The sequence below is a fragment of the Loxodonta africana genome, chromosome 17 (assembly GCF_030014295.1).
Source record: "Loxodonta africana isolate mLoxAfr1 chromosome 17, mLoxAfr1.hap2, whole genome shotgun sequence".
Lineage (NCBI taxonomy): Eukaryota > Metazoa > Chordata > Mammalia > Proboscidea > Elephantidae > Loxodonta > Loxodonta africana.
The window spans coordinates 73355328-73379764 of record NC_087358.1 but is presented as its reverse complement, the minus strand read 5'-3'; the positions used below and the strand labels follow the sequence as shown (position 1 = coordinate 73379764).

At 39.7% G+C, this 24437-nt stretch overlaps 1 protein-coding gene across 1 annotated transcript in view; it reads left to right on the top strand.

Moving 5' to 3' along the window:
• The first annotated feature begins 2316 nt into the window (after positions 1-2316).
• INTS6 (integrator complex subunit 6) overlaps positions 2317-24437 on the top strand; it is a 109048-nt gene continuing 86927 nt past the window's right edge. Inside the window, exons 1-4 of the mRNA XM_064270178.1 lie at positions 2317-2944; positions 3379-3456; positions 4279-4428; positions 20385-20474. Coding sequence (XP_064126248.1) covers positions 2834-2944; positions 3379-3456; positions 4279-4428; positions 20385-20474 — 429 coding nt within the window. The 5' untranslated portion in view covers positions 2317-2833. The remainder of the gene's footprint in view (positions 2945-3378; positions 3457-4278; positions 4429-20384; positions 20475-24437) is intronic.

Genomic DNA, 24437 nt, shown 5'->3' with positions numbered 1-24437 from the left:
AACTAAACCCGTTGCCATCATGTCAATTCCAGCTCATAGTGACCCATAAGACAGAGCAGAACTGCCTCATAGGGTTTCCAAGGAGTGGCTGGTGGATTATAAATGCCGGACATTTTGGATAGCAGACAAGCTCTTAACCACTGCACCACCAAGCCTCTCTTATGAGGATACAATTTGAGACAGGCAGGGAGGGATCTGCAGACTTTGAAAACACTGATAATAGAAACTACAGACCTATACTCTGAATATGTCCATCATTTTGAAAGAAAAATTGTCTTTATAACTGGCCGCGTAATTTATATATTGTCATAAAAAATGAAAACAAAAATTTGAAAGTATCATAGAACATAATTCTTATCTCTGGGTCTAGGATTCCAGTTTGAGAAATACTTCTTTATGTTGCACCTTAAACATACTGATCCTAGGAAATGTTCTTTCATCACCACAATATATATTTCTTTTCTCTGAATTACTTAGTATCTAGTCACTTTATGCCTTATGTATGTCATCTTTTTCTAGAAAACCACAAACTCTGTGAAGGCAGGGACCATATTTTATTTATTTCTTATCTTCTCCATACTAAGACCATAAGGTCACATTGAGTCAGAATAGACTCGAAGGCATCGAGTTTATACTAGGATCAAACTTGATTAACTTTTTATCTCCAGCACACCTAGTACAAGGTAGGTCCTCAGCAAATATTGGCTATAGGGCCTGTATTCCATCTTCTTCCTATTTCACAGTTCAAATCTCAAAAATATGACACCTCTTCCATGGTACATAATCACAGAGCAGCATTATTACTGAAAAAGCCCTAACATAAATGAACAGATTTCTGAAGCTGTCGTAAAGATTAGGAAAAGTCCAATTTACAAAACTTAAATTTTTTAAAAGTGCCACACAGCATCTCTTCTGTGGTTAACAGTATCAACAATTTCTCTAAATGAGCAGTAAGCAAATAAGAATTTCGGAATAGAATTAAAAAATTCAGGCAATGCAAGGCTAGTAGGAAAGGCCCGATTAATAGCTACATTTTAGAAGGTCCTATGTCATGTCCCCAATCCAACTTGCATTTAAGACAGTGTCTTCAGTGTTTCAACTCGTGTCTTGGAGGACACTATCCCTCGGACATTTAGGAGAAGCTTCATTACCTCAGGTAGGATGACAGAGACTCGCGTTAGAACTTCTTCCCTCTACGGTATTTGGGTCAAGCGTGAGAGGGCACCATATTGAAAGAGCACTAGCAGGGTTATGGGAACCCATTTTGTGTTATCCCGGCAAGCCAAAGGCAGTTTTTTCACGTGTAAAATATTGGTAATGCATTACGGTCGTTGGGGTCCTTTTCAATTCTGATATGCAGATTTTGCTATTTATTCTACGGCCCAACGTAAACGCGGCTTGTGCAATGTAATTCTGGGGGTAGGCCCAGTTATTCTTCTCCGGAGTAAAAAGGGGAACTATGGAAATCGGAATCTTCTCCCAGGGTTTTTCGGGGTTGGGTTAGGAGAGAGGGTTTGTTGTCCTTCTGAGGGGTCCTCAACAAGACGGAGCCCGGCCTGCCCCGGCTCCAGCCCTCGCCCTCGGTCGCTCCCCAGGCCGAGGGAGGCTCCGCGCGAGGTTCGGGCCCTCGTCCCCACTCCCCAGCGGGAGCGGTGTGACTGGCGGAGATCAGTCCCTGGTCATAAACAACCTCTCACTTCCCCTCCCCCGCTCCGGACCCGCCCGCGCTGGGGCCGGCCCTCCCGGTCCAAGGAACCTCCTCCGGCGACCGCGGACCCGAGCCACCTCGGGGGGGCGACCGCGGGTCCGACGCTTGTGCTCATCGGGTGTCCGGGCACTTTACTCATCCCCTCCTCACTCGCCCCCCGGGGAAGGGGTTCACTACAACGACCTCGGAGGGCAGCTGAAGCCAGCCTGCATCTCCCTTTCCCCGACCCCTAACACCTCCAAGAGCCAAGGGCAGGCCGGCGCCCTGACGCGCAAGAGCGCGGCGGCCCTGCACGCGCCGACGCGGCCCCCTCCCCCACCTCGCGGCCCTTCCGCGGTCCGTCCCCGCCCCTTCCCGGAGCCCGCCTCCGCGTCGGCCCGCCCGCCTGCTCGCCCCTCGCGCGCGTACCCGACGCCCCGCCTCCGCGCGTGCTCAATAACTGTCCCCAGAGCCGGCCTAGGAACTTCCCCCGCCCCTGAGCTGTTTAAATATGCTAATGAAAGGTTAGGGGCTAGCCAATAAAACAGCGGGGCGGTGCATCACGTGGCTCGGGGACGTGTCAGGGGGCGGAGCCTCTGCAGCCCCTGCCCGAGTTAAAACCGGAGTGTGAGAGAGAAAAGCGCTTCAGTAGCGAGAGGGGCCGAGAAAGTGGTGACACCGCTGGGGTGCAGAGGGAGTCCCTGAAACTTCTCCCAACAGCCCCAGGGCCAATCTCCCCTCAGCCCACTCCCCCCTTCGCCAGCTCCCAGGTCCCCACTCCCTGCACCGGGGGTGGGGTGGGGAGCCAGGGCCGTCTCCCGCTGGGACACACACAGGGGCCGGGAGCGGGGACGGGACCCCCGAGGTAGGGGGGACGGACCGACAAACAGACGGCCGGGAGCCCGGCCCAGCGGGCAGGCAGGCAGGAGGAGGCGGAGGCGGGGGTACGACGGGGAGGACTGGGTCTGGGGAGTTTCCTCTTAACTATCGGGGGAGAAACTCCCCGCAGCCGGAGGAAAGACCCAGACGGTGTTTTCCTCCCGGGGGCCGCGCTCCCCGCCCCGCGTAGCGGCGGTCGCCGCCACCGGCGCCGACACCTACCGTCTTCCTCCACCACCTCGGGCCCCGGTGTCCCCGGCCAGCACTATGCCCATCTTACTGTTCCTGATAGACACGTCTGCCTCTATGAACCAGCGCAGCCATCTGGGCACCACCTACCTGGACACGGCCAAAGGCGCGGTAGAGACCTTCATGAAGGTACCGACTGACCGAGCCCGGGCGGCGACCCCGGCCCGGCGGTCCGCGGGCGGCAGGGGTGGGGGAGGGCGGCTGGGGGCGGCGAGGCGGAGGTGTCGGGGACCTGACTGCGGGAGCTGCCGGCCTCGGGGACCCCCTCCCCCACCGCGCGGGCGGGCGGGCGGCGGGCGGGCGGGCGCTGCGAGCCGGGCTCGGCCCGGGAGCCGGCTGCGGCCCCGGACCCGGTTGCGGCCCCGGACCCGGTTGCGGCCCCGGGCGGTGTGTGGGGACCGATCTGTGTGTGGGGGGCGACGTGGAGGGGTGGCCGCTGCGTGTGCGGTACTGTGGGGGGGCGGCGGGGCCGCTCGGCGCCCCTTCTCCGCCCGTAACCTCGCCTCTGTGCTTCCCTCTCGCCCGCCCTGTTCCTCTCCCCGTCCCCCGCCCGCTCTCCGCAGCTCCGTGCCCGGGATCCCGCCAGCAGAGGAGACAGGTACATGCTGGTCACTTTCGAAGAGCCGCCCTATGCTATCAAGGTAACAGCCCTCGCCCTCCCCCCTTCCCTTCCCTTCCCGGTTCCTTCCTCGCTCGCCCTCCCCGCCCCCCGTCCACCCTTCATTATGCTCCCCTCCCCCACCCGCCGCGCTCCCGGCCCCGAGGCTTCTTCCCCTGAGGGCTCCCACCCCCTCCCCCGCTCTGGATCGTCCCGGCGCGGCGCGGAGTCGCCAGGCCATCGCCGTCCCCTCCCGGGCCCGGCCCGCGGCGGCGGCGGCGGCGGCGGCGGCGCTGCGATCAACATGGCCGACATTTCCCCTCCGCGGCGTGAGCGGCAGCAATGAACTGTGGGGGATATTTATTCAAGTTAGCCGGAGTGACAGCCCGGCCGGCGGCGCAGCCCCGTCCGCATGAAAGGGGGCTCGGCCCGGGGCTCGGCCCCGCCGGCTCGCCCGGGGCTCGGGCTGGGGCGTGGGGGAGCGGGGGTCTGCGGCGCTGGGGCTCTGGATGGCTCCTGAGAGGGCCACAGGCTAGTGGGACAGCTGTAGGCTGACTTCAGAAGTCCAGTTTCCTCTGCTCTGCGCTGCTGCCTTCACATCCTGAAATTTGGGGTGTGAGAGAGTCAGCTCCCCAGTAAAGTTGTGAAGTGTGGCAGCTGGTAATGACCAGAAGCTATAGAGCAAGAAGGTTTATTCTGGCGAGCTTTGGAGGGGAGTTTCCTCAGCAGTGACACACAACAAACAAGTTAACCATGTTGTACTGTAAAGTGAAGCAGCTACTTGGCGAGCATCAGATTATAACGGCTGCCCGTGTGTGCATGGCTTTGAAAGATGAAAAAAAAATTCTTACATTTTTCTTTTCAGGCTGGATGGAAAGAAAACCATGCAACGTTTATGAATGAACTGAAAAACCTTCAGGCTGAAGGACTTACGACTCTTGGCCAATCCCTAAGGACAGCTTTTGATTTATTAAATTTAAATAGATTAGTAACTGGCATAGACAACTATGGGCAGGTAGGTTGAATATTAAGGTGGAAAAATAGCTGATTTTTCTTTTTGTGGAAAAACACATTCCAGTCCTAAACCTATATGTAAAATATAAGTATGAAACATTTCAGATTAAAAGAAAATATATGCACGTAACACAAACGTGAAACCCTCAACATACTCAGTATAGTTTTGTATCCCTCATATTTTTGCTTAAAACGCACTTGAATTCAGAATTAGAGCCAGAATCCTTTGCTAAAAATTGAGTTGTCGTGAATGTGGTTTTAATCCCTTGAAATTCATTTGGTACATTAAAGTGGAAACCTCCTGCCTCACCATACTCAGTAACGAACCGCTGCAGGCGAGTGTGCAGCAACTGCAGTGGCCTACAGACGCCAGTTGGTCAGTGGTCCCCATTTCTGTATCAGTCAGGACAAATATTAGGAAACTATTCTCTGTGTTGCATCAGGGTGTAATTTAACCATATTGTTTAACTATTCTGAAAGCTCAGATTTTCATTGGGGTGCAATACCTGGTTGAGTACATTAAGATTTCTCAGTTTTTCAAGCATACACAATTAGCAACTATTGAAGGAGAATTTTTTTTTTTTATTATAAACCCTTGGAAAAGAGGCTGTCTGGAAAATAATGAAAGAACCCACTCTTAACCCCTAAAGCCCTCTGTTGCACCTGCAGCTCGTCTGTTTAAGGATGAGACAAGACTTCCATGCAGCTTTAAATCACATGGTGGTTCACTGTGGAATAATGCAAGGTGGTCCATTATAACTTTTTAACGAGATCACTGGCCTGGAAAATAAAAGATACTGAAGAATATGTAATGTGACACATAACAAAGGGCTGTTAAACCCAGTGAGTTTCCTGTGTCATAGTGAAGAGCACTGTCACCACCATGGTATACTTAGATGTACATTTTTTCTTTTCCCAGTTCCACAGCCACAATTGTCATGAGTTTCTACTTTTACCGAATTGCACGTCCATTGTTTAATTAGGTAAATGTGTATTTTCTTACATTACTTTCCCCCCCTTTCTGTGCTGCTTCATGTTGCAGCTTTCAGTAATTTAGGTAGATTTGCCATGAACTCTTCAATTTATTTCTGTAAAATAATCATAGATTTCTTTCCCTTTCATATCCAGTTGTTATATGTGGTGATACACAATCTTAATGCTTAAGGTTTTTATCCAACCTTCTTTGACTTCAAAGAAAAACTCAAAACTTGCCATTGCTTGATTATTTGTCAGGTTGTCAGTGGGTAGCACAGAAGGAGCCCTGGTGGTATAACCATTAAGCGCTCGGCTGCAAACCAAAAGGTTGGTGGTTCAAACCATCCTGGCCGTCTGCTCCCGTAAAGATTACAGTATAGAAAACTGTATGGGGTAGTTCAACTCTGTCACATGGGGTTGCTGTGAGTCGAAAATCGACTTGATGGCACCTAACAACAGTGTATTGCACAACTGTTAATTTCCTGTCTTTCTGCCTACACATTCACTTCCTACGACCTATGAAAAATATTTAGGGTCCTTCCTCAGGAAAACTCATTGTCATGGTGAGGCTGAGAACATTTTTAACTTAAGCCTGTATTTTCCTTTCCCCAATTGCCATTTTCTACAAGAGAACACATTAGTTCTTGTCTAAAGCTTATGTAATAAAACCTGTGAAAGCTGGAACCTGTGTAAGACAGAATCCTGTCAGAGAAGAAAAAACTCAAAACAATTTCCACTAACAGAGAGTGATAGAAAAGTGGTAAGACACCCTGTCAAGGTGGAAAACTTGCAAGACCTGGAGAAAGCATGCAGTTCTGGCTTTCACAGGTTGCACTGTAAACAGCTTGAGGTTGAAGGTGGTCTTGCTGTTACCACTTTGACCAGACAAGAGCCTGCAGATTAGGATTTTTTTTTGCACATTAGGGTTTATCAATTCCATAAGGGGGAGGAATAATGCTTCTCAATTATTTTGATGAATAAGCAAGGTTTCAAGGAGTAACGTTAATGCTTATGTCCTGAATTCGCACATAAAAATTACACTAGCGTTAAAATAAGAAACCACAATTTCCAAATGAGAATGATTATTTGAGAAAGTGTTCAATTAGAAAAAGACTTTTTAGAAGATATTTCTTATATACCTATTTCTTGGTGGTTTAAATAATGGTATTTTTTATTCATAAAAAGGATAACTTGTCAGGAATTTTGAATGACTCAAATATTTAATATTAAACACCAGACCAAAAAACCGAACCTGTCGCTGTCAAGTTGATTCCAACTCATAGCGAGCCTATAGGACAGTAGAACTGCCCCATATGGTTTCCAAGGAGCAGCTGGTGGGTTTGAACTGCCGACCTTTTGGTTAGCAGCCGAGCTCTTAACCACTGTGCCATCAGGACTCCTATATTAAACACAGCTCTTGTATTTTTTTTCTTTGCAAAAATACTTTTATAGGCCTGTTTTCCATGGAGTACTTTTGTTCTGTTATATCTCAGTGTTTTTACATAGATATGTATACTAGGATCTGTGGAGCCCCACTGTACTATATACTTGTGTATAACCTCAGAGAAAATATGAGATGGAAGACAAAGTGTATCTGTTTTACAGAACGTCTAAAATACTTCAATAAGTTTCTGCATTAGTCTTCTCTTAAATATTTAAATTTGGGTTAGTGCGTGTGTGTGTGTATATATGTATGTATTTGTATCTTTATATAGATTTTGTAGATACCACAGCCACCCCCTTTACATACAGACGCACACATATGTGACTCTACATAACCAATTGCAGGAGTGTATTTAATATCTGTCTATATTGCATCCGTTAATTTACAGTTGTGATTTTGGTTAGCATACCTACAAATAAAACATCTTTGACATGTTAGTTAGGATGCTATCAGAACTGGCATCAGTAAGGTTACAGTAGCTGGGAATAAACAATTTTTGGTGAAACTTTTCCTCATGCTCTTTGGATAACCCACTAAAAGAGTCCATGCGTGTAGAAGTCCTTAATTTCGTTACCATTCACTGTTACTTCTGCAGTTTTGTAACAATGTATATTTTCTACAAAATTTTTAATTATAGCAGCACTGAATTAAGTGCTTATCATTGCAGGTAAATTTGGCATATATATATGTCTGCATAATTTCCAGATGTGTTTACCAGTTTCAAATGATACTGATCCTTTAGGAGCCACTGAAAGTCTGAACCCACCTCAGTGTCTAAAATTAGTACACATGAAGTTTTAGAGCTGTAGTAAAAGTTTATACATGTAGATATATATTTTTTCATATTCAAAATCTTCCTGTTTTTGGTCAATGTTTGCAACATTGTCTTTGAAAAGAAAACTTCATTTAGGTTCAGCTGGTCAGTCTTACTCTGGCCTGAGATTCATTTGTCACTGGCCTGACTCCGCACCACCCCCCCCCCAATATGCTGGTACTGATTAGATTGTTCCAGGGCTTAGAATGGCGCCTGGCATGCCATGTGCCCTTCGTGAAGACAGTGCTTGACCAGTGCCTAAAAGGAGATGAAATGTGTGTTTTAATGTTTTGAGAATTTTCAGTGCTGAGTATTGTCCTCATTGAGTAATGGTGGCTTTTAAGACAAAATCAGGTGCAATGATTCTTAGGGAGAATAATTTTAACCAATTTTATTCTTCAGCATAAAGATCCATTTCTGAATTTAGCAAATAACTCAGTTACGTATACAGTACCCATTTAATACTCAGGTAGCACTAAATACAGACTTTTAATGTTGGTGGGTGAAGTAATGAAAATTTGATTCCCATTTGGATTTTTGGTTTCCCATAGGCTATCAACGGATGTATCATCAATAGTTTGGTATTTACTGAGCTATAGTAGACATCTTTTCAAAAGAAACTGAATTATTATTCTTGAATATACTTTGATGTGGTGGGTATGAACGGGAAACATATTGATAAATGGTATTTTGTAAAATTTTGAAGTTCTCTGAGCTTATAATAAGCCTCCTGAAGAGTATTTTCAGGAGTTACCATTGGTAAAGAGGAGACTCTGTAGTCAAACTTGCTTAAATGTTTTTTTCTCCCTCTTTATTCAATTGTATAAAAGAAGAGCAATGAGCAGCAATGTGAAAATTGGAATCCTAGTCCTGAGCTTGCCATTGAAGTTCTGTATAGCACTGGACAGTCACTTCACCACTCCGTGCCTTTGTTTCTTCATGTTCTAAATTGACAATGAAGCCTTCGTACCCTTACTATTCTAGATTCGATGAGAGGTCAAATGGGATGGCGCATTTAAAATGTACTTTAAAAATGACGAAGTGCTCAGTAGACAGAAGGCATACGTTCTACCGTAAAGGATTAGTGTATTTACTTCTGGGTTTCTGTTCTTTCTCAGCTCTAAGTTTGAAATTAAAGTTGTAAAAATCTAATTGTATCTAAAGCTGATTCACACTACATGCTCTGAAATCTACTGGTAGCATATTAAGTATGTATTTTTCCTTGGGCTTTATACTCAGTTCTGGGGAAGGAGATGTAAAAAGTAAATATTATAATTTGGCCAAAGTTGTCTTCATGGCAGTTGATAAGCGTAGGATAAAGTAGTGGAGTGTTTTTAAACAAATGTATTAAAACCTGTATATAAATAGTTCAGTTAAATTTGAAAGTCATTCCTTTGCAGGAATACAGGTTAGAATATGAACCCTTGCTTGAGAAGCACGTGCTGTAGGATTCTTTCAAATAGGGAGCTCCCCCTAGTGCGTTTAAGATGAGAGTTACACAAATCTCATTTCCAAGGAACCTTTCAGGAAGACATCTGTTGAGTAAATCAAGGGATATTTTAATAAAAAGATTTGACTGAGCTCAAGGTAGCATAAAAGAGATGTGATTTATTTTCTATTGAGAATTAATTTTAAAGGTGGTACTTTGAATGGGAAGAATATTTCAAGACGCAGATTTTGTTTTCATTCAAAACAATTGCTACAGTTCTTAATTTCATGCCTTACATCTCTGTTCTAAAGGATCAAAAAATGCCATGTCATGGTCCTTCAAAAAAAAAAAAAAAATGAAGAACATCCCAAAGACATCATTGCATTTTCAATGAAAAATTATTGGGAAAAAACCTTAAGTATAAAAGGCAAAAATAATAAGTTCTTTGCCTTTAAGGAGGAGACTCTTATTTTCCATTTAAGTTAAGAGTATATGAATAATTGTGTATTAAACTACATAAGATTGAAAATTAAAAGTCCAAGAACAAATCTCATATTAAAATGAAAGAATTCCACTCACTTATTCAAGTATATTGAATTGATTTAAGGTCATTAGTGGTCAAAATTTGCTAAGAAGATTTTTTTTAGTCATGTTCATGCCATGAATTTCTCCAAAGAGATACACTGTCTTATAATTTGAAATGTTTCTTAAATATTTAAAATTATTTTCAGTCATCCTTCATATTTATAATCTATAATTAGAATTGTCTTGATAGGCAGTGGTTGATCAATGCTCAAATATTTCAACCCTGCTTTCATCCATTTTTAAAAAGTAATTTTCTTATATAAACTTTATCACCAGGGTTTCCATTATTAATCTGTTTTAAGTATGAATGCCATACTTACAAACAAAATATTGAAGGTTTTGGTTTCATTTTAGTCTGTCTTTATTCCCTGACTGCTTCTCCTTCCCATTTTTTTATTTTAAATACACAAATCGTAAGTGTGGCGCTTAGTGAATTTTATACATTCTTGGAAAAAACATTGAACTTTTGCATCTACTGACAAATTTTCATGGGACTTTTCTCTGTGTGTTTTATTGTGATTATTTCATAGGGCTTCAGAAGGAGAATAAGGCATCTCCCTCATTTTATAGGTGAAGAAAGGAGCCCAGAAAGGTTAAAATGGTTAATTTCTTCTCATTTATGAAATATTTAAAACATTATAATTGGTTATGGAACAATTAGGCAATTAAAAAAAAATAACTTGGTGTACTATTTAAGAGCACATTTTATTTATAGATAGGGCCAGCAGATCTGAGTCCCTTTCTTGGGGGTATGTCTATAGTTGTTGCCTAATGCAATACGGGTTCTTTCAATTCCTTAGGAAAACCAGACTTTGGATTTTGGCAGTGGGCTGCATTTAGTCCTTATCGTAACACTCCATAAAATACTGTTTGTTACATGTATTAACTTTAAGTAGAATTTTCCCTATCTTTTATTTGGGAAAAAAATAAGGATGCGAATGTGGGGATAGTTGACACAATTTGATACCATTATTATTTTAAGGCCTATGTAGATTCCGTTATGTATATTTAATGCCACGCTTTGATTTTCTGTTCATTCAAAATAGTTCATTTGATTTCTGATGTAGTTAGTTAATATAGAGCTGTAACCCTGTGGAGCAGCTCTACCCTGTAGCACGTGGGGCCACCGTAAGTCAGAATTGGCTCAGTGCAAGTTGACTTTTCTAATTAGTATGCCAGCCAGCATTAGGCTCAGTAATTGAAGCTTTTTATGTTTCTTTTTATTAGTTAACTATCACGTGTTCCTTTGATTGAAGGTAATTTTGAAAATCTCTGAGCATCATGTCTAAGACTCAGAAAAACTTGGCTTGATTTTGAATTCTTATTCTACCAGGTGAATTCCTGGCAAATCATGTAACCTCTCAACCTCAGTTTCCCCATCAGAAAAATGGGGTGAAAAAACCTACCCTACAGGATTGTGAAGATCAAGTGACATACAATATAAATTTATTATTGTAACAAACCACTGTTACCATTTTTTGTGTATTTCCTTTTATTTGAATTTTAAAAACTGGGATACAGTTTTTATCCTGCTTTTTTCAGAGTAACCAAACCAAAAAACCCACTGCTGTCGAGTCGATTCTGACTCAGCGACCCTATAGGACAGAGTAGAACTGCACCATAGAGTTTGCAGGGAGAGCCTGGCGGATTCTAACCGCCTACCTCTTGGTTGACAGGCATAGCGCCTTTCAGAGTGAGCAGTGTGGTAGCGTGGAAGGAACTGCTTTATCAGAACTGGCTGTGTTATATTGACAAGTCCTATAGCCTCTGAGCCACAAAATGGTGATAATGCCAATCTTGAAAATTTTTGTAAGAATTAGAGCTTACACTTGTTATTAATATTTGTCAGTCACCTAGCAAAGTTCCAGGTACATGGTAGGAGCACAGGTGGTGGTTATCTTCAGGTTGTTCTACTCTGAAACTTTTGGCAGAAACAGAATGAAGGTTGGTGCATAACCCAGCGAACATCCATCATGAGAAGCTGGAATGAGCTATTCAGTGTTATTAGGTGCCGTCGAGTCAATTTCGACTCAGAGCGACCCTATGTACAATAGAACAAAACAACGCCCAGTCCTGTGCCATCTTCACGATCATTGATTGCTTTGTTTGGGCCCATTGTTGAAGCCACTGTGTCAGTCCATCTCATTGAGAGTCTTCCTATTTTTCGCTGACCCTCTGCTTTACCAAGCATGATGCCCTTCTCCAAGGACTGATCCCTCCTGATAACACATTCAAAATATGTGAGATGTAGTCTCACTGTCCTTGCTTCGAAGGAGCATCTGGGCTGTACTTCTTCCTTGACAATAAGTACAAATAAAGTACAGAACAAAACATGTTTTGATTTCCAAAGCAAGGAAGGTTTTAAGCTTTGAGCAAATTTAGATCTGAATCTGTTTCTGAGGCCAATCCCGCCAAACCAAACCCACTGCTCTTGAGTCGATTCCGACTCATAGCGGCCCTGTAGTACATAACATAGTAGAACTGCCCTGTAGAGTTTCCAGAGAGCGCCTGGCAGATTCAAACTGCTGACCTTTTGGTTAGCAGCCGTAGCACTTAACCACTACACCACCAGGGTTTCCTCTGATGCTAATAGTACATATAATTTAGAATTCAAGTTGGTGATGGCTGGAGAGGGGTGAAGGAAGGATAATCTTGTCTAGAAGAAAGGTAAAATATGTAACATGGTCACTTTTATTGTTCGCAACACAAATTAGTGTGGGAAAAACACAATGGGATAAGCCTAGGAGGAATTTTTTTTACGTGAAGATATTTCTTTTTTAGGGTATGTGTGATTTGAAATTTGTTTAGTGGTGTATTGAGAAATATAACTCATAGCTGTCAAGTCTGTTTCAACTCAGCGATTGAGAGATACAGTTGCATGTGAAAATATTTTAACTTAAAACTCTCATAACTCATTTAAAAGTTTAGTTGTAATTAAAAGACAAATTATATCAGTCTACTGATCAGTCTTCTCAAAATTTTAGTGTCTGCCTACTCTTGACTTTTGAATTTGTGCCTTAAAGGGTATGACATTCCAACACTTCCCGTCCACTAGTTTTGCCTGCATACGCTGGGTAATTTACGGTGAAAGTCCTTGGATATGTTCATCTCCAAAAGTTTATTATGAAAATAGTTCTGATGTATGAGTAAATTAGAAAGTAATGTAGCCTTAACTATTAGGTGATGTAATTTGTAACTAGTGAATGATAGAAGTCATGCTGCATGTTAAAGGAATATTCCCTTAGTCTTAAAGCTGATGAACTTAGGTATTAGAAAACATCAACAGAGCCTTCTGGTTATTTGGGTTTTCTAAATGCTGGAAGTATCCAAACAATAGAATTATTCTGAAAGAATTAAAAACAATTGATGGTTTTGAATCACAGGCAATGAGGAAGATTGGTTACACAGTGTGCTGTGAAAGGTTAAGCAGCAGATTACAGTGGGTGATGTTTCAAAGGTCCAGTCCACAAGGTCCAGAGCCAGTACTTTTGGACTGTCAGGAATAAGCAAAACTATGTCTTGGTGACCTCTGGTAATGTCTGAATTGTGGTAGCTGGTGATCATTTTATGTATTTGGTTGGTAATAACTGATGTAAAATCTTGAATTTTAGTTGTACAAGTATATAATCACATTTCTCAAACCGATAAACTAGGAAGAAAAGCCAAGAGATTGTATCCAGAAGATTGGCTTAAATCAGGTAATAGGGTAACAGGCCTTTATATACATTTGATTGCTAATCCAGAATGGGTCAAATCTCATTCTAAGTAAGATTAGATTGAATGGAAATCATAATGTAAAAAGGCGTGGTTTTGTTAAGCTCTCAGAGCTTTTGAATAGTAACATTCTAAAACATGTCGCATGTAACAATATGTGGCATCTGCTTTGTGGCGAAGTGCATTACTAAGGTAAAACCGTTAGTGGATTTGTATTAGAGTTAGGAAAGCTCATTTTTTCTCGAAGGGTAGGCCCAAATATTATGTGGTTGGATTTTGTTTGTCACCTATTTAAAAAATTTAAATCTACAAATACTTGGTAAGCCATTTAGCACAAGCATCAATAAATGTTTGAATCATAATCTAGCAAGAATGGATTTCCAGAAAATTATCCAAGTACATATGCCTTTGTAATGGATCTGGAGAAATTTAAGTATTTCCTCCTAAAAAAAAAAAAACTTACTAAAATACGTTACCACCAATTCTTTCTAGAAAACTAAAAATCCACATTTTTTTCTTTAAATCAGGGCCCTTTAAAATTAATCTGGCATTATGTCTTTTCCAATTAAATTACGTTTTTAATCCTTTATATTTTCATACAAAGAATTATATGGTTGAATAAAGGAAACTATTGGTACACAATTGTGTAATGGAATTACTTGAAACTAAAATATATTTCTTATAAAGTGGAATTTTGACATGTTCTTCTATAGTTATAGACATGAATGTATCCCGTCAGGTTTGTAAAAGTGCCTTATTTTGGGATACTAAGAACATTTCAATTTCAAAGAGTGTTTGTTTTGAATAGGTAATAAACGTGGTTAAACAATTTCAAGTATTGTAAAAAGTTAGACAGTTGCTCACTTCCTTTCATCAGAGGCAACCATGGTTAATCCGTTCCAAATGTGTCCTTTGGAGGTCTTTTGTGTGTAGTCAAAGATTGTTTTAAAAGTACTCGTTTCTTAAGATGAACGTTTTGGAGTTTTCATATCAAAAGACTCATTTATGTCATACCACTTGAGATTTTAAGTATAAAAGTAATTATCTTGCTGAATTCTAAAGCAAAACTTACAATTCTGACTAAGGAATATTGATTTAAATGTAAGCCTGTTAGGCCTTTATCAACTTAAATAATAGTCATATTTTGTTTGGAATGTGTAATTAACTAGTTGTGTATTCATCTCCATAAAATGACAAAACAGCCCCCACACTCTTTAAAAAGTAGTTAAGCAATAATAATGACAACAAATTATTGAATAGAGAAATATAATTAACACATCAAAACTGTGATTTCATAGATCTTAACTGCTATAGATTGAGGCTAAAACAAAAAACTAAAGGGAAAATTGAGTATGTAAAATACGAATACAGGTAATAAGTGCTCTTGGCAAAAATTGTAGTTGTGGTATGTAAATGTCTGAAGTTTAAGCAGCACTGATATGAAGAATGCTGTTCTAGTTGACTAGCTTTGCAAAGTGTGTATTAAAAGAAGCCGCTTTCCTCAGTTCTGTGTAATTGTAACAGTGTTTATTATGTCTGATAAGTCTTTGGATGTGAATTGGATCCTAAAATGCTTTTCTTTTAAAATAAGCTTGAAGTGGAAGAATATTAGGTTCTGTATTAATATTTCTATAAATATTTGCTTTGTAGAGTCTGAATTTTCACAAATTACATAGCTAAGTATCAGAAAAAGTTTCTAAATGAATATCAGATGATTTCTCGTATTTTACAGCAATATATATTGTCACGTCTTTATTATCAGTGGCAGAGAAAAGTAGGGTAGATAATATAGACTTCAGTTCTTTCATATTTTTACTGTGTAGATTCTACAAAGATGTAAATAAATGAACCTAAAGATTAGCTAGCCTGGCAACTTAACCATTACAAAATTAACAGTGATCTTTCAAAGTACGTGTTCAGTTTATACATGAGAGTCTTTGGTGATACGGTACTTAAGGCAGTCTTTTCCATCTTATACCATTTTTGCTTGTTGTTGCTATTTACTTGAAAAGGAAGTATTCGATTGAAAAAAGCACAAACCATTTCTCAAAATTCTTGCTTTTTCTCATTTGGTGATGTGTTTTGGCCTAGGGGTACCCATTGTAACATCTCATTTGTTGATTTCTGTTGTCCATAGCCTTGAATATGTCTTCCTACTCCCTAACTCCCTAGGTGGTGAAAATGCTTAGTGTGCCTGGCTGCTAACCAAAAGTTCTGAGGGTTGAGCCTACCTAGAGGTGCCTCCGGAAAAAAGCCTGGCGATCTACTTCCAAAAAATTAGCCATTGAAGAGCCATGGAGCGCAGTTTTACTGTAATACACATGGGGTCTCCATGAGTTGGGAGTTGACTCTGGAGTTGAATTTGTTTTGGTTTTTCCTGTTACAGAACAAAACAGCTAGACAGTAACTGAAGATGCTGTCATAGGAGAGCTGGAGAACTTGACCATTGGTGCATGTTTCCCTTTCAGTAGATGCCTTAAACCATGTGAAGAAAACTGTAGGGCAGACAGCCACTTGGCCATCCTATCCTTATGTGTTGTTCAAAGGACTAGCCAACATGGTGGAGCATGGTGGCGCTGGAGCCCTTTGGTCCTACAGCGGATGTAGCCACAAAGAGTTTTACTCAGGGTTGCTTCCTTTTGGTTCAGCAGATAATACTTCCACCACTTTAAGGGTACATTAAAATTCCTGCCCTTTGCCCATCACAACTTAAATTTTTTAGGTAAAACTAAGAGAATTCTGATTGTAAGAACCAGGTTAGTTTATATTTGGGAGAAATTACTTTAATTTTGCATTTTCAAAACTGTTTTCTTTGCAAAATAACTTTTCTAAAGCATTTTCTTTGCAGGAATAATTGTGGATATAATCTTTAAATTTTTTGATTATTGAGATTTTATATCTTAATTATTTAACACTGTAATAATACTAAATTATTCAGAAAACTATCATAGGAAATCTTAAATGAAAATTTTTTCTTTATACTTACTTATGGCAAAACCCTTATTTGAGCCTTTTGACCGATATTAAAATCATGATTTCTAACTGACAGAAAGATTCTCATTAGTCAATAGGAAATTACAAGTTTTAGCTCTTGAAGTGGAATAGTGTATTTTGTCTGCATAATAGTTTATAGTCATATGTCTAGATTTCTCTAAGTCCGGAACCACTTCTCAAGTAAAACCTGTGAGTTTGTTAATGGCAAAAGTTAACTTACAGGCCCTCTGCTGGCTGCCTTTCTCATAGCAGGGCTCTTTTTTTTTTTTTTCGAGATCTTATAATTATGATAAAGACTGTTTATTACTTTATGACCAAGGTGAATTTTGAGGGAAAGTTTAGTAATATGTACTGTTCCCCAGTTGAGTAACTTCATAAACATACTTATTAAGAATGAAAATGTAAAATAATTGCTCTTAAATACAAGGATTTAAGAATTATTAAATTAAACTGCAGAGGCTCGGCACCAGATAGCCTGGTATTTTCCAGTTAATGACATTGTATTCCAGTGATCGAATCATAGGTGATTTAGACTTTTGAGTGTGAAATTATCTTCTATGAAAACAAAAAATAATAATCTTATTGGCAGACAAACAAAACATTTTTTTTTTTGGCTGGGTGAAAGACCGTTGGCAAACACGCCAGGTTTTCACTGTGCTCCCACCAGCAGTGAGTATACAAGACGAGCGGAGCAGAGAAAAGAGTGTGTAAAAACTTCCCTTGAAGCAGCACGTCCTGGGCACTTAGGCCTTTCTACTGTGGTTTAGAAATTCATGTTTAAATAGTTTGTTAATTTGAAATATTTTAATATAAATTTTTATAGATGTTTACAGAGGCAGAGAAAGTTTTTTCCTGAAGAAATAATAAAACATTCTTTTGTGTATAAATTACGTTCATTTCATCATTATTTTTCTAAGTTTTGAAGTACCTAATATTGCTTTCCTTAGTGTGATTTTTGGCTAAACTCTTGCCTCTTAGAAGAGGATCTTAGGCGGGGTAAGATAGGATCAAATGGTGCAATAAGGATGGCAATATTTTTCTTTTCTTTTTTCTACCCCTTTATCGGAGTTTTCCAAAATTTAAAGCCATTAAATAACTTAATATTTTATATCCAGATAAATACTTTGAAAATTGGTTAAAGTTATATATTTTTCAAAAGCAAGCATTGTTATATGTTGCATTTTATTTCACTGTGTTTGTGTTGGGGAAGGCATATTAATTTATATATAGAAAAATTGGTGGATAAGGAGTCATAGAGGAACAGGAAGTCAAGTAAAGAATAGCCCTACCGTAGTTAATTTGACTACCAAAAATCTGTTGTGGTCTAGTGGATTCTGACTCATAGTGGCCCTACAGGAGAGAGTAGAACTGCCTTATGGGGTTTCCAGGGAGCGGCTGGTGGATTCAAACTGCTGATCTTTTTTGGCTAGCTGTCGAGCTCTTAATCACTGCACCACCTAGGGCTCCAATTTCACTACAGATAGAGTATATTAAAAAATGAAAAGGCCTGATTATAACACCATTCATTGTTGAGTGAACACGGCACTGTCCAGCTTGGTTTAGAATTGTGTCTAAGAGAATTTAGTTGGTACCAGCAGGACCTCCAGATGCTGCAGAAAGACAATGTGATTTAGATTTGGAAAGTCTTTAAGATTCTGGCCTTGCCTCTTAGCAGGTGGGTTATATTTTTAAATCTTCTCGAACATTTTACCCTACCAAGTTTTTAGGGTCAAATGTGATAATATACATGCTTTATTGTTATTATCAAGAGCCTGGGTATTATTTTAGGCCTAGCCTCAGCAGAGCAGAGTGTTAAGTGTGTGGGAAGACTAGCAGTGTTTCAGCTAAAAGCTTTGTTTGGTCATCTAGAAAAAAGTAACTTTGATGTTGGTGTTTGAATTTAGCTGCAGTAAATTTAGTAACTCAGACTTTTTGCTAAGTTTTAATACATTTTAACTTGATTTTTGACATTACGGTTCTTAAAAAAGTGTGTTAATTTTTGGGTGGACATCATCCATGAGGTCCTAGTACCTGGTAGATTATTATTCTATAATTGTAAATATGACTAATTTTCTGGCTTCTGAATATAAGATAGAATGATTTTAGGTTCTTTAATGGCTTTAAATTTTGGAAAAGTTTAGGTTAATTAAAATCAGAGCTTTGAACAGTTCATTCTGATTTGACCCCTGCAGAAAATTTGCATTTCTACCCCAGATACGCTGAATTAGAATCTACATTATAACAAGATCCCCAGGTAATTAGAATTGTGTCTAAGAATTTATAGAGCGATGGTTCTCAAAATTTATTATACATAAGAATCACTTGGGTATCTCCTTAAAATGTAGATTCTGATTCAGTATATCTGGGGTAGAAAGGCACATATCTTTTCAGCAGGGGGTTGAACTGGCACAAGCTGGTTGGAAGCCCTGATTAAAATTGAATAGTTTGTGGGCAGGGAAAAGGAAAAGCGTTTCACTTGAGGGAACCAGTCAACGCCCAGAGATGGAAACGAACATTTCCTGTTTGCAGGGCCCAGGAGGAAATGTGCATTACTAGAATTGATTATTCATGTTGAGAGTTAAATGATATGAGAGGCACTATAGTGTTTTTTTTTTTTTTTTTAATAGTGTAATGTTGCCCAAAAATGTGTTTCATTTAACATGACTATTGTAGAGAAGAAAAAACAAAAAAACCCAAACCCGTTGCTGTTGAGTCGATACCAACTCATAGTGACCCTATGGAACAGAGTAGAACTGCCCCAAAGGGTTTGCAGGGAGCAGCTGGTGAATTCAAACTGCTGACCTTTTGGTTAGCAGCCATAGCTCTTAACCACCAGGGCTCCTATAGAAGAAAAAAAAAAAAAAAACCAAAAGCCACTGCCATCGAGTTGATTCCGACTCATAGTGACCCTATAGGACAGAGTAGAACTGCCCGATAGAGTTTCCAAGGAGCGCCTGGCAGATTTGAACTGCCGACCTCTTGGTTAGCAGCTGTAGCACTTAACCACTATGCCACCAGGGTTCCCCCTAGAGAAGAAAAAAGGGAGGGTAAATTCATGTTTTCTTCCTGCCAGACTCCTGTGACATTTGAATGCTGTTATGCATTTGAAATCTTCCAGAGGGTGATATATCCGATGTATTTTAATTTTGCTTGACCAGAGGGCTCTTTCTTCTTCTGGAACCATTATTTCTTGGGTACCTGTTTGAAAAATGCATGTGCCACTTACAGGTTGTGTGACTTGATCAAGACGTTTAATCTACCAGATCTCCCATTTTATGCTTAGGTTATAATCACAGAATTGCTGTTGGTGAAGTGTTTGCAAACTCATTCATTCAGCAGATATTTTGTATGTGCTGTAGTGTGCTAGGAAGTGGCAGTTGTCTAAATATAATAAGAAATATATTCCTTCTCTTCCCCAGCATTAAGTGACCATCCTTCTTAACTTTAATTTTTCTTGTTTGTTAAATTTTGCTAAGGTCAGAGTAGCCTGAGTGTTTTCCATGGAGCCAGCTCTTGGAGCTCTTCTGCTCATTTACCTGCTTGTTCAGACACTTGGATTACAGGCATAGGTTATGGCAGTGTTCACCTGTGCTGCCGGACTCTTAAAGAAAGCTTCTCAGAAAATGCTGTGTCTGTGCAGTTTGTTGTATCTAAAAATGTCGGATTACTAGACTTGAACTACTAGGGTCACTTTTGAGAAATTAACTTATTTTTAATTACATAGATGTAAATGCTCATTGTAAAATTAAAACAACATGTGTAAAGAAGTAAAAAAAAAACCTACTTTTTTCTCTACCTGATCCCACTCTTTCAGGGTTAATCACTGTTTTAGTTTGTGTGTCCTTATAAACTTTTTAAATGTGCGGAACAGGTATACACTATTGTATAAATTTTATTAACAGGAGGGATCCTGTGTGCTGTGTTCTGAGAATTGACTTTTTACTTAAAGTTCTAAGGCAGAAGTTAAACCTTAATATAATCAAATGTATTTTTTGACTTTAGGGAAGAAACCCTTTTTTCTTGGAGCCAGCAATAATTATTACAATTACTGATGGGAGCAAGTTGACTACTACTAGTGGAGTCCAGGATGAGGTAAGTTTTGCTTATAACAGCATTTATTATACACATGCAGTTGAAATCTTTATTTGTGCGTGCACTGTGGGATACTGAACACTTTCAGTAGGTTCTCTTCTTGATTATTTGATGCAGTCTAGATTCATCTGTCTCCTAGGGCCCATCTACCTTTGTTGTATTTAGTGGCAGCCTCTAAATTTTCTTGCATAGGAATCCCTTCTGTGAAAAAATTTTGAGCGTACCCCTCACCTGAAACATATGTATTTATGCATTGATGTGACGGTGACAATGTCAGTTCATGCAGTAAATATTAGTAAAAAAGAATTTCTTTTTTTCAGGTTTAAAAAAATGGGAACAGTGTTGTAATAAATTGGTCCCATATTTAAGTGGACTGTTACATGCGCTTCACTGAGGAGACGCCTAGACTAGGGAATAGCAAAGCCGAGAGGGGTCGGAGACCAGGACTAGTGGTGATTTTGGAATGTTCATTTTCTCTAAGTCAGATACGGTGTCACGACTTTGCCGCTAACCTCACCTGTTCTCTCCTAGCACGCCTTATGGAGCGTTGCCTTTGCGTGGTATGGTAGGGTGAATGCAAAAGTTCTGTTTTTGTTTTTTACTATGTTTTTACTGTAGTATTTGAACTGCTCTTGAACATTTTATTTATTTTTCAAAATAGATTTAGAAAGATTAGACAACTCTCTTTGCTGCTTGCATTTGCTTTAGAATCTTAAGTTTAATTTCTATTTACAAAGAGTTTGATTAAGCAGGAAAAGTATAATTTTTAAGCTTAGTAATTTTTAGCAGTATTTTCATTTGGGTGACATTGTGGAATGCCAGTTGTACATGGAGTCAGGACATCTAGGTTCTGGTCTTGGCTCAGTTACTTTTTAGCTGTTAACTTTGTATTAGTCATCTAACTTCCCTAACTCTGTATCCTTGTCTATGAAATAAAGATTAATTCTTGCCTTACCTCAGAGGGTTGTTGGAAGTCTGAAAGGAAATGTATGTGAAAGTGCTTAGTGAGCCATAAAGGAAAAGAGCATAGTAAAGAGCTGTGACTGCCTGAACAGTTGATATCAAAAGGAATTTGGAATATAATTCTTGGAGATAAAGCTGAAAAATTAGGCAGATTATAATCCTAATTCTATAATTTATATTTTGTGTATAATTAGTAGCCTTGGAATGTTCCATAGCTGCAGTTAACAGGTTTGTGGGCTTCCTTAGGCTTGGTTCCTACCTGTGAGATAATCCATTCAAGGGGATCTGCCTTATTGCCTTTGTAGAAATGCCCTTTGAGGTGCAATATATTTTGTTCCCATATATTTGAGTCTATTGTTTGCAATATTTGTACAAACAATTAGCTTTTTATAATGTCTTGGAATGTACATGGATATTGGAATTGCACCTTTCCTTCTGGGTCCTTCCTTGGGTAGGGCATTTGAGAAATGTTGACTGTGTATAAGCAGAAATTACCTTAGAATAAGGTTGGGAAGATTTCCCTGTGGGCAAGGGTCTTACCTTTCATGTTTCTTATATCTTCTACAATATTTAGCCATAGTCAGTGAGCACAGATTATATTTTTAAAAAACATTGATTATAGACATAGTTGTATTGAGCCTGCTAGTCACTGAGCTCAGAATTGATTACTACTGCTACTTATCTGAGGTGGGAGGTTCGTTTGTTTCAAGGCAAAGGTTTAGTTTGGCTATGATTTTGGAACATACACTTGTGAGTTCTTTTTGTTTTCCAGCTTAGGAATGTCTTTGATCCTTTGCATGTTTGGATTTTAATGTCCCAGCGAGGCTTATCTTGTGGGGCAGAGAATATACCATAGGTGTACATATCATTATAGTTTAATTTGTTCTAAAATGTTGTGAGATACTGGTCTTGTCTATCCTAAGTAATTAAATTATCGAAGGAGTCTTTCCATTTATAGAAAAGCATAAAGATGCTTTCACTTTTGTTTTGCTCTTTGGTGTGTGTGTGTGTACATATACTCATGCTAAAATATGATCTGGTGTTGTAATTTTTACCGGGGAATAACAAACATAAGTTTGTGTTTATATCCCTTTATCTTAAAATCTCTCACTTTTGCCTTTGGAAAAACTTTATTTTTGGATTTATTGAATGAATGAATGTATCAATAATTTCCACATTACGGGTGTGTGTGTGTCATTCTTGGTTGACTGTGGCTGCTGTTTACGTGATCTGTTATTATTTATGGAGTTGCACATTCTACCTGTATGATATCCTTTGCTCAGGAGTCATATTATCTAACATAGTGTACTAGTTATATCTGTTCTGGTGCTGTTTTTTAAAAGTAAGTATTCCTGCTGCTTTAAAATTATCCTCATAGCATATAAGGAAATTCCAAGCTCACACTAAGTGAGTTTACCTTTTTATTTTACAAATGAGGAGATTGAGATCCAAAGAGGCCGAAGTGATTTGCTCAAACAGCATTTGTTAGTACTAAAATCTAGATAAGAATTTATCTAAATTCCAAAGATATCCTAGCCACTTTAGACCAGTGCTTTTTTCCTGATAATACTACTGCTTCTCATTGATTGTATGTTTTTGTGTGTTCTTAAAATTTACCTTCTATGTTCCTGATTTCTTGTTTGTCTGCTTTAGCGCTTCAGCTTTTTATATTGTAGTGACGTAGGTATTCTGTTATTCATGCAGTGTTCCACAACTGACTGTTGTGACCAAGGCATTTCTAGGCAATGAGGATTGCAGAGATGAATAAGATGGGTTTCTGGTTTTTAAGTTCATAGTCTTATGGGGGAGACAGCTATTAAATAGTTTTATGAATGATAAAATACAGATACAAACTAAACGTGTGGCAGCCGTAAAGAGGGAGGGTTAATGTCACTGTCTTGTGCGTGTGTTAAATCCTGGGTAATGTGAATTTTTATAGCTCTGATTTCAGTCTTGACTGACGAGATTCAGGAATCTTGTGGATGATTTGGTTTAGGGTCTGGCTTATAGTTGATATCTGTGAGCCTTGGGAAGAAAGTCTGGAATAAAGTCGTTTTGAGCCTAGAAAAGAGCTAATGGAAAAACGTGGTACCATATTGTCTCTTGACTTGGCTAAGATGTACAGGCCAGAATGATCCAGTTTTTTGTAGCTTGATTCTCTAAGGAATATAGCAGTACCATGTCCTCTGGGACGGCTCATCGCTTAGCAGTATGTTATGAGTTCGGAGAGAAGAGTAACAGCTTTGTATCAGAGATGAAAATCTTGAGCTGTATGTTCATTTTACATTAATTCCTGACTTTGTCTTCTTTGGCCCCGTTTGATTAAGTCCAGTCCATTATCTGAGGTATCATGAGTATGTTTCTAGTGTAGTATTTTTGATAACTACAACAAGGGCTTTTGATTACTACTTGGATTGGAAGTGTATGTGTGTATTTTTTGCCTTTGATTTTTTAATGGGCCTATTTGGTAAAACTGGTTGTTTGCAATATTTTCATTTACAGGGAATGAATTAGATGGAACTTTGAATTTGGACACACAAGAAACCTACAGTATTTACCCCCATAGTAGTGATCTTTGGTGTTGGTAAACATGCCTCTGGCCAGATAGTCAGTGTACTGTTCATCATGAACTTCCTGATGTATCAACTGTTTGGTAGAATTAACAAATAATAATTTTGAGTTATTGAAAGTTTTTGTTTCTAGTTTTTCTTCCCTGCAAAGGTCTTCTCTAGTACTGCTTGCAATGGCAAACCATTTTGTGCTGTGATTCCAGGAACACATGGCTAACAGTATTGCTCAACGAGGCAGCCCAGGAGAAAGCCTACCAGCACCTCCTTAGCAATGAATGATGTACCAGGACAGTGGAGCAGTTATTTTTCCTTCCTTGAAAGTGCTAACAGTAGCATTATCTTTCACATATTGAGACTCCTATATGCTGAAGAATCCTGCAATGTTATGACTGCTTTGGAGGCTAACATATTAGAGAAGATATTTATAGGA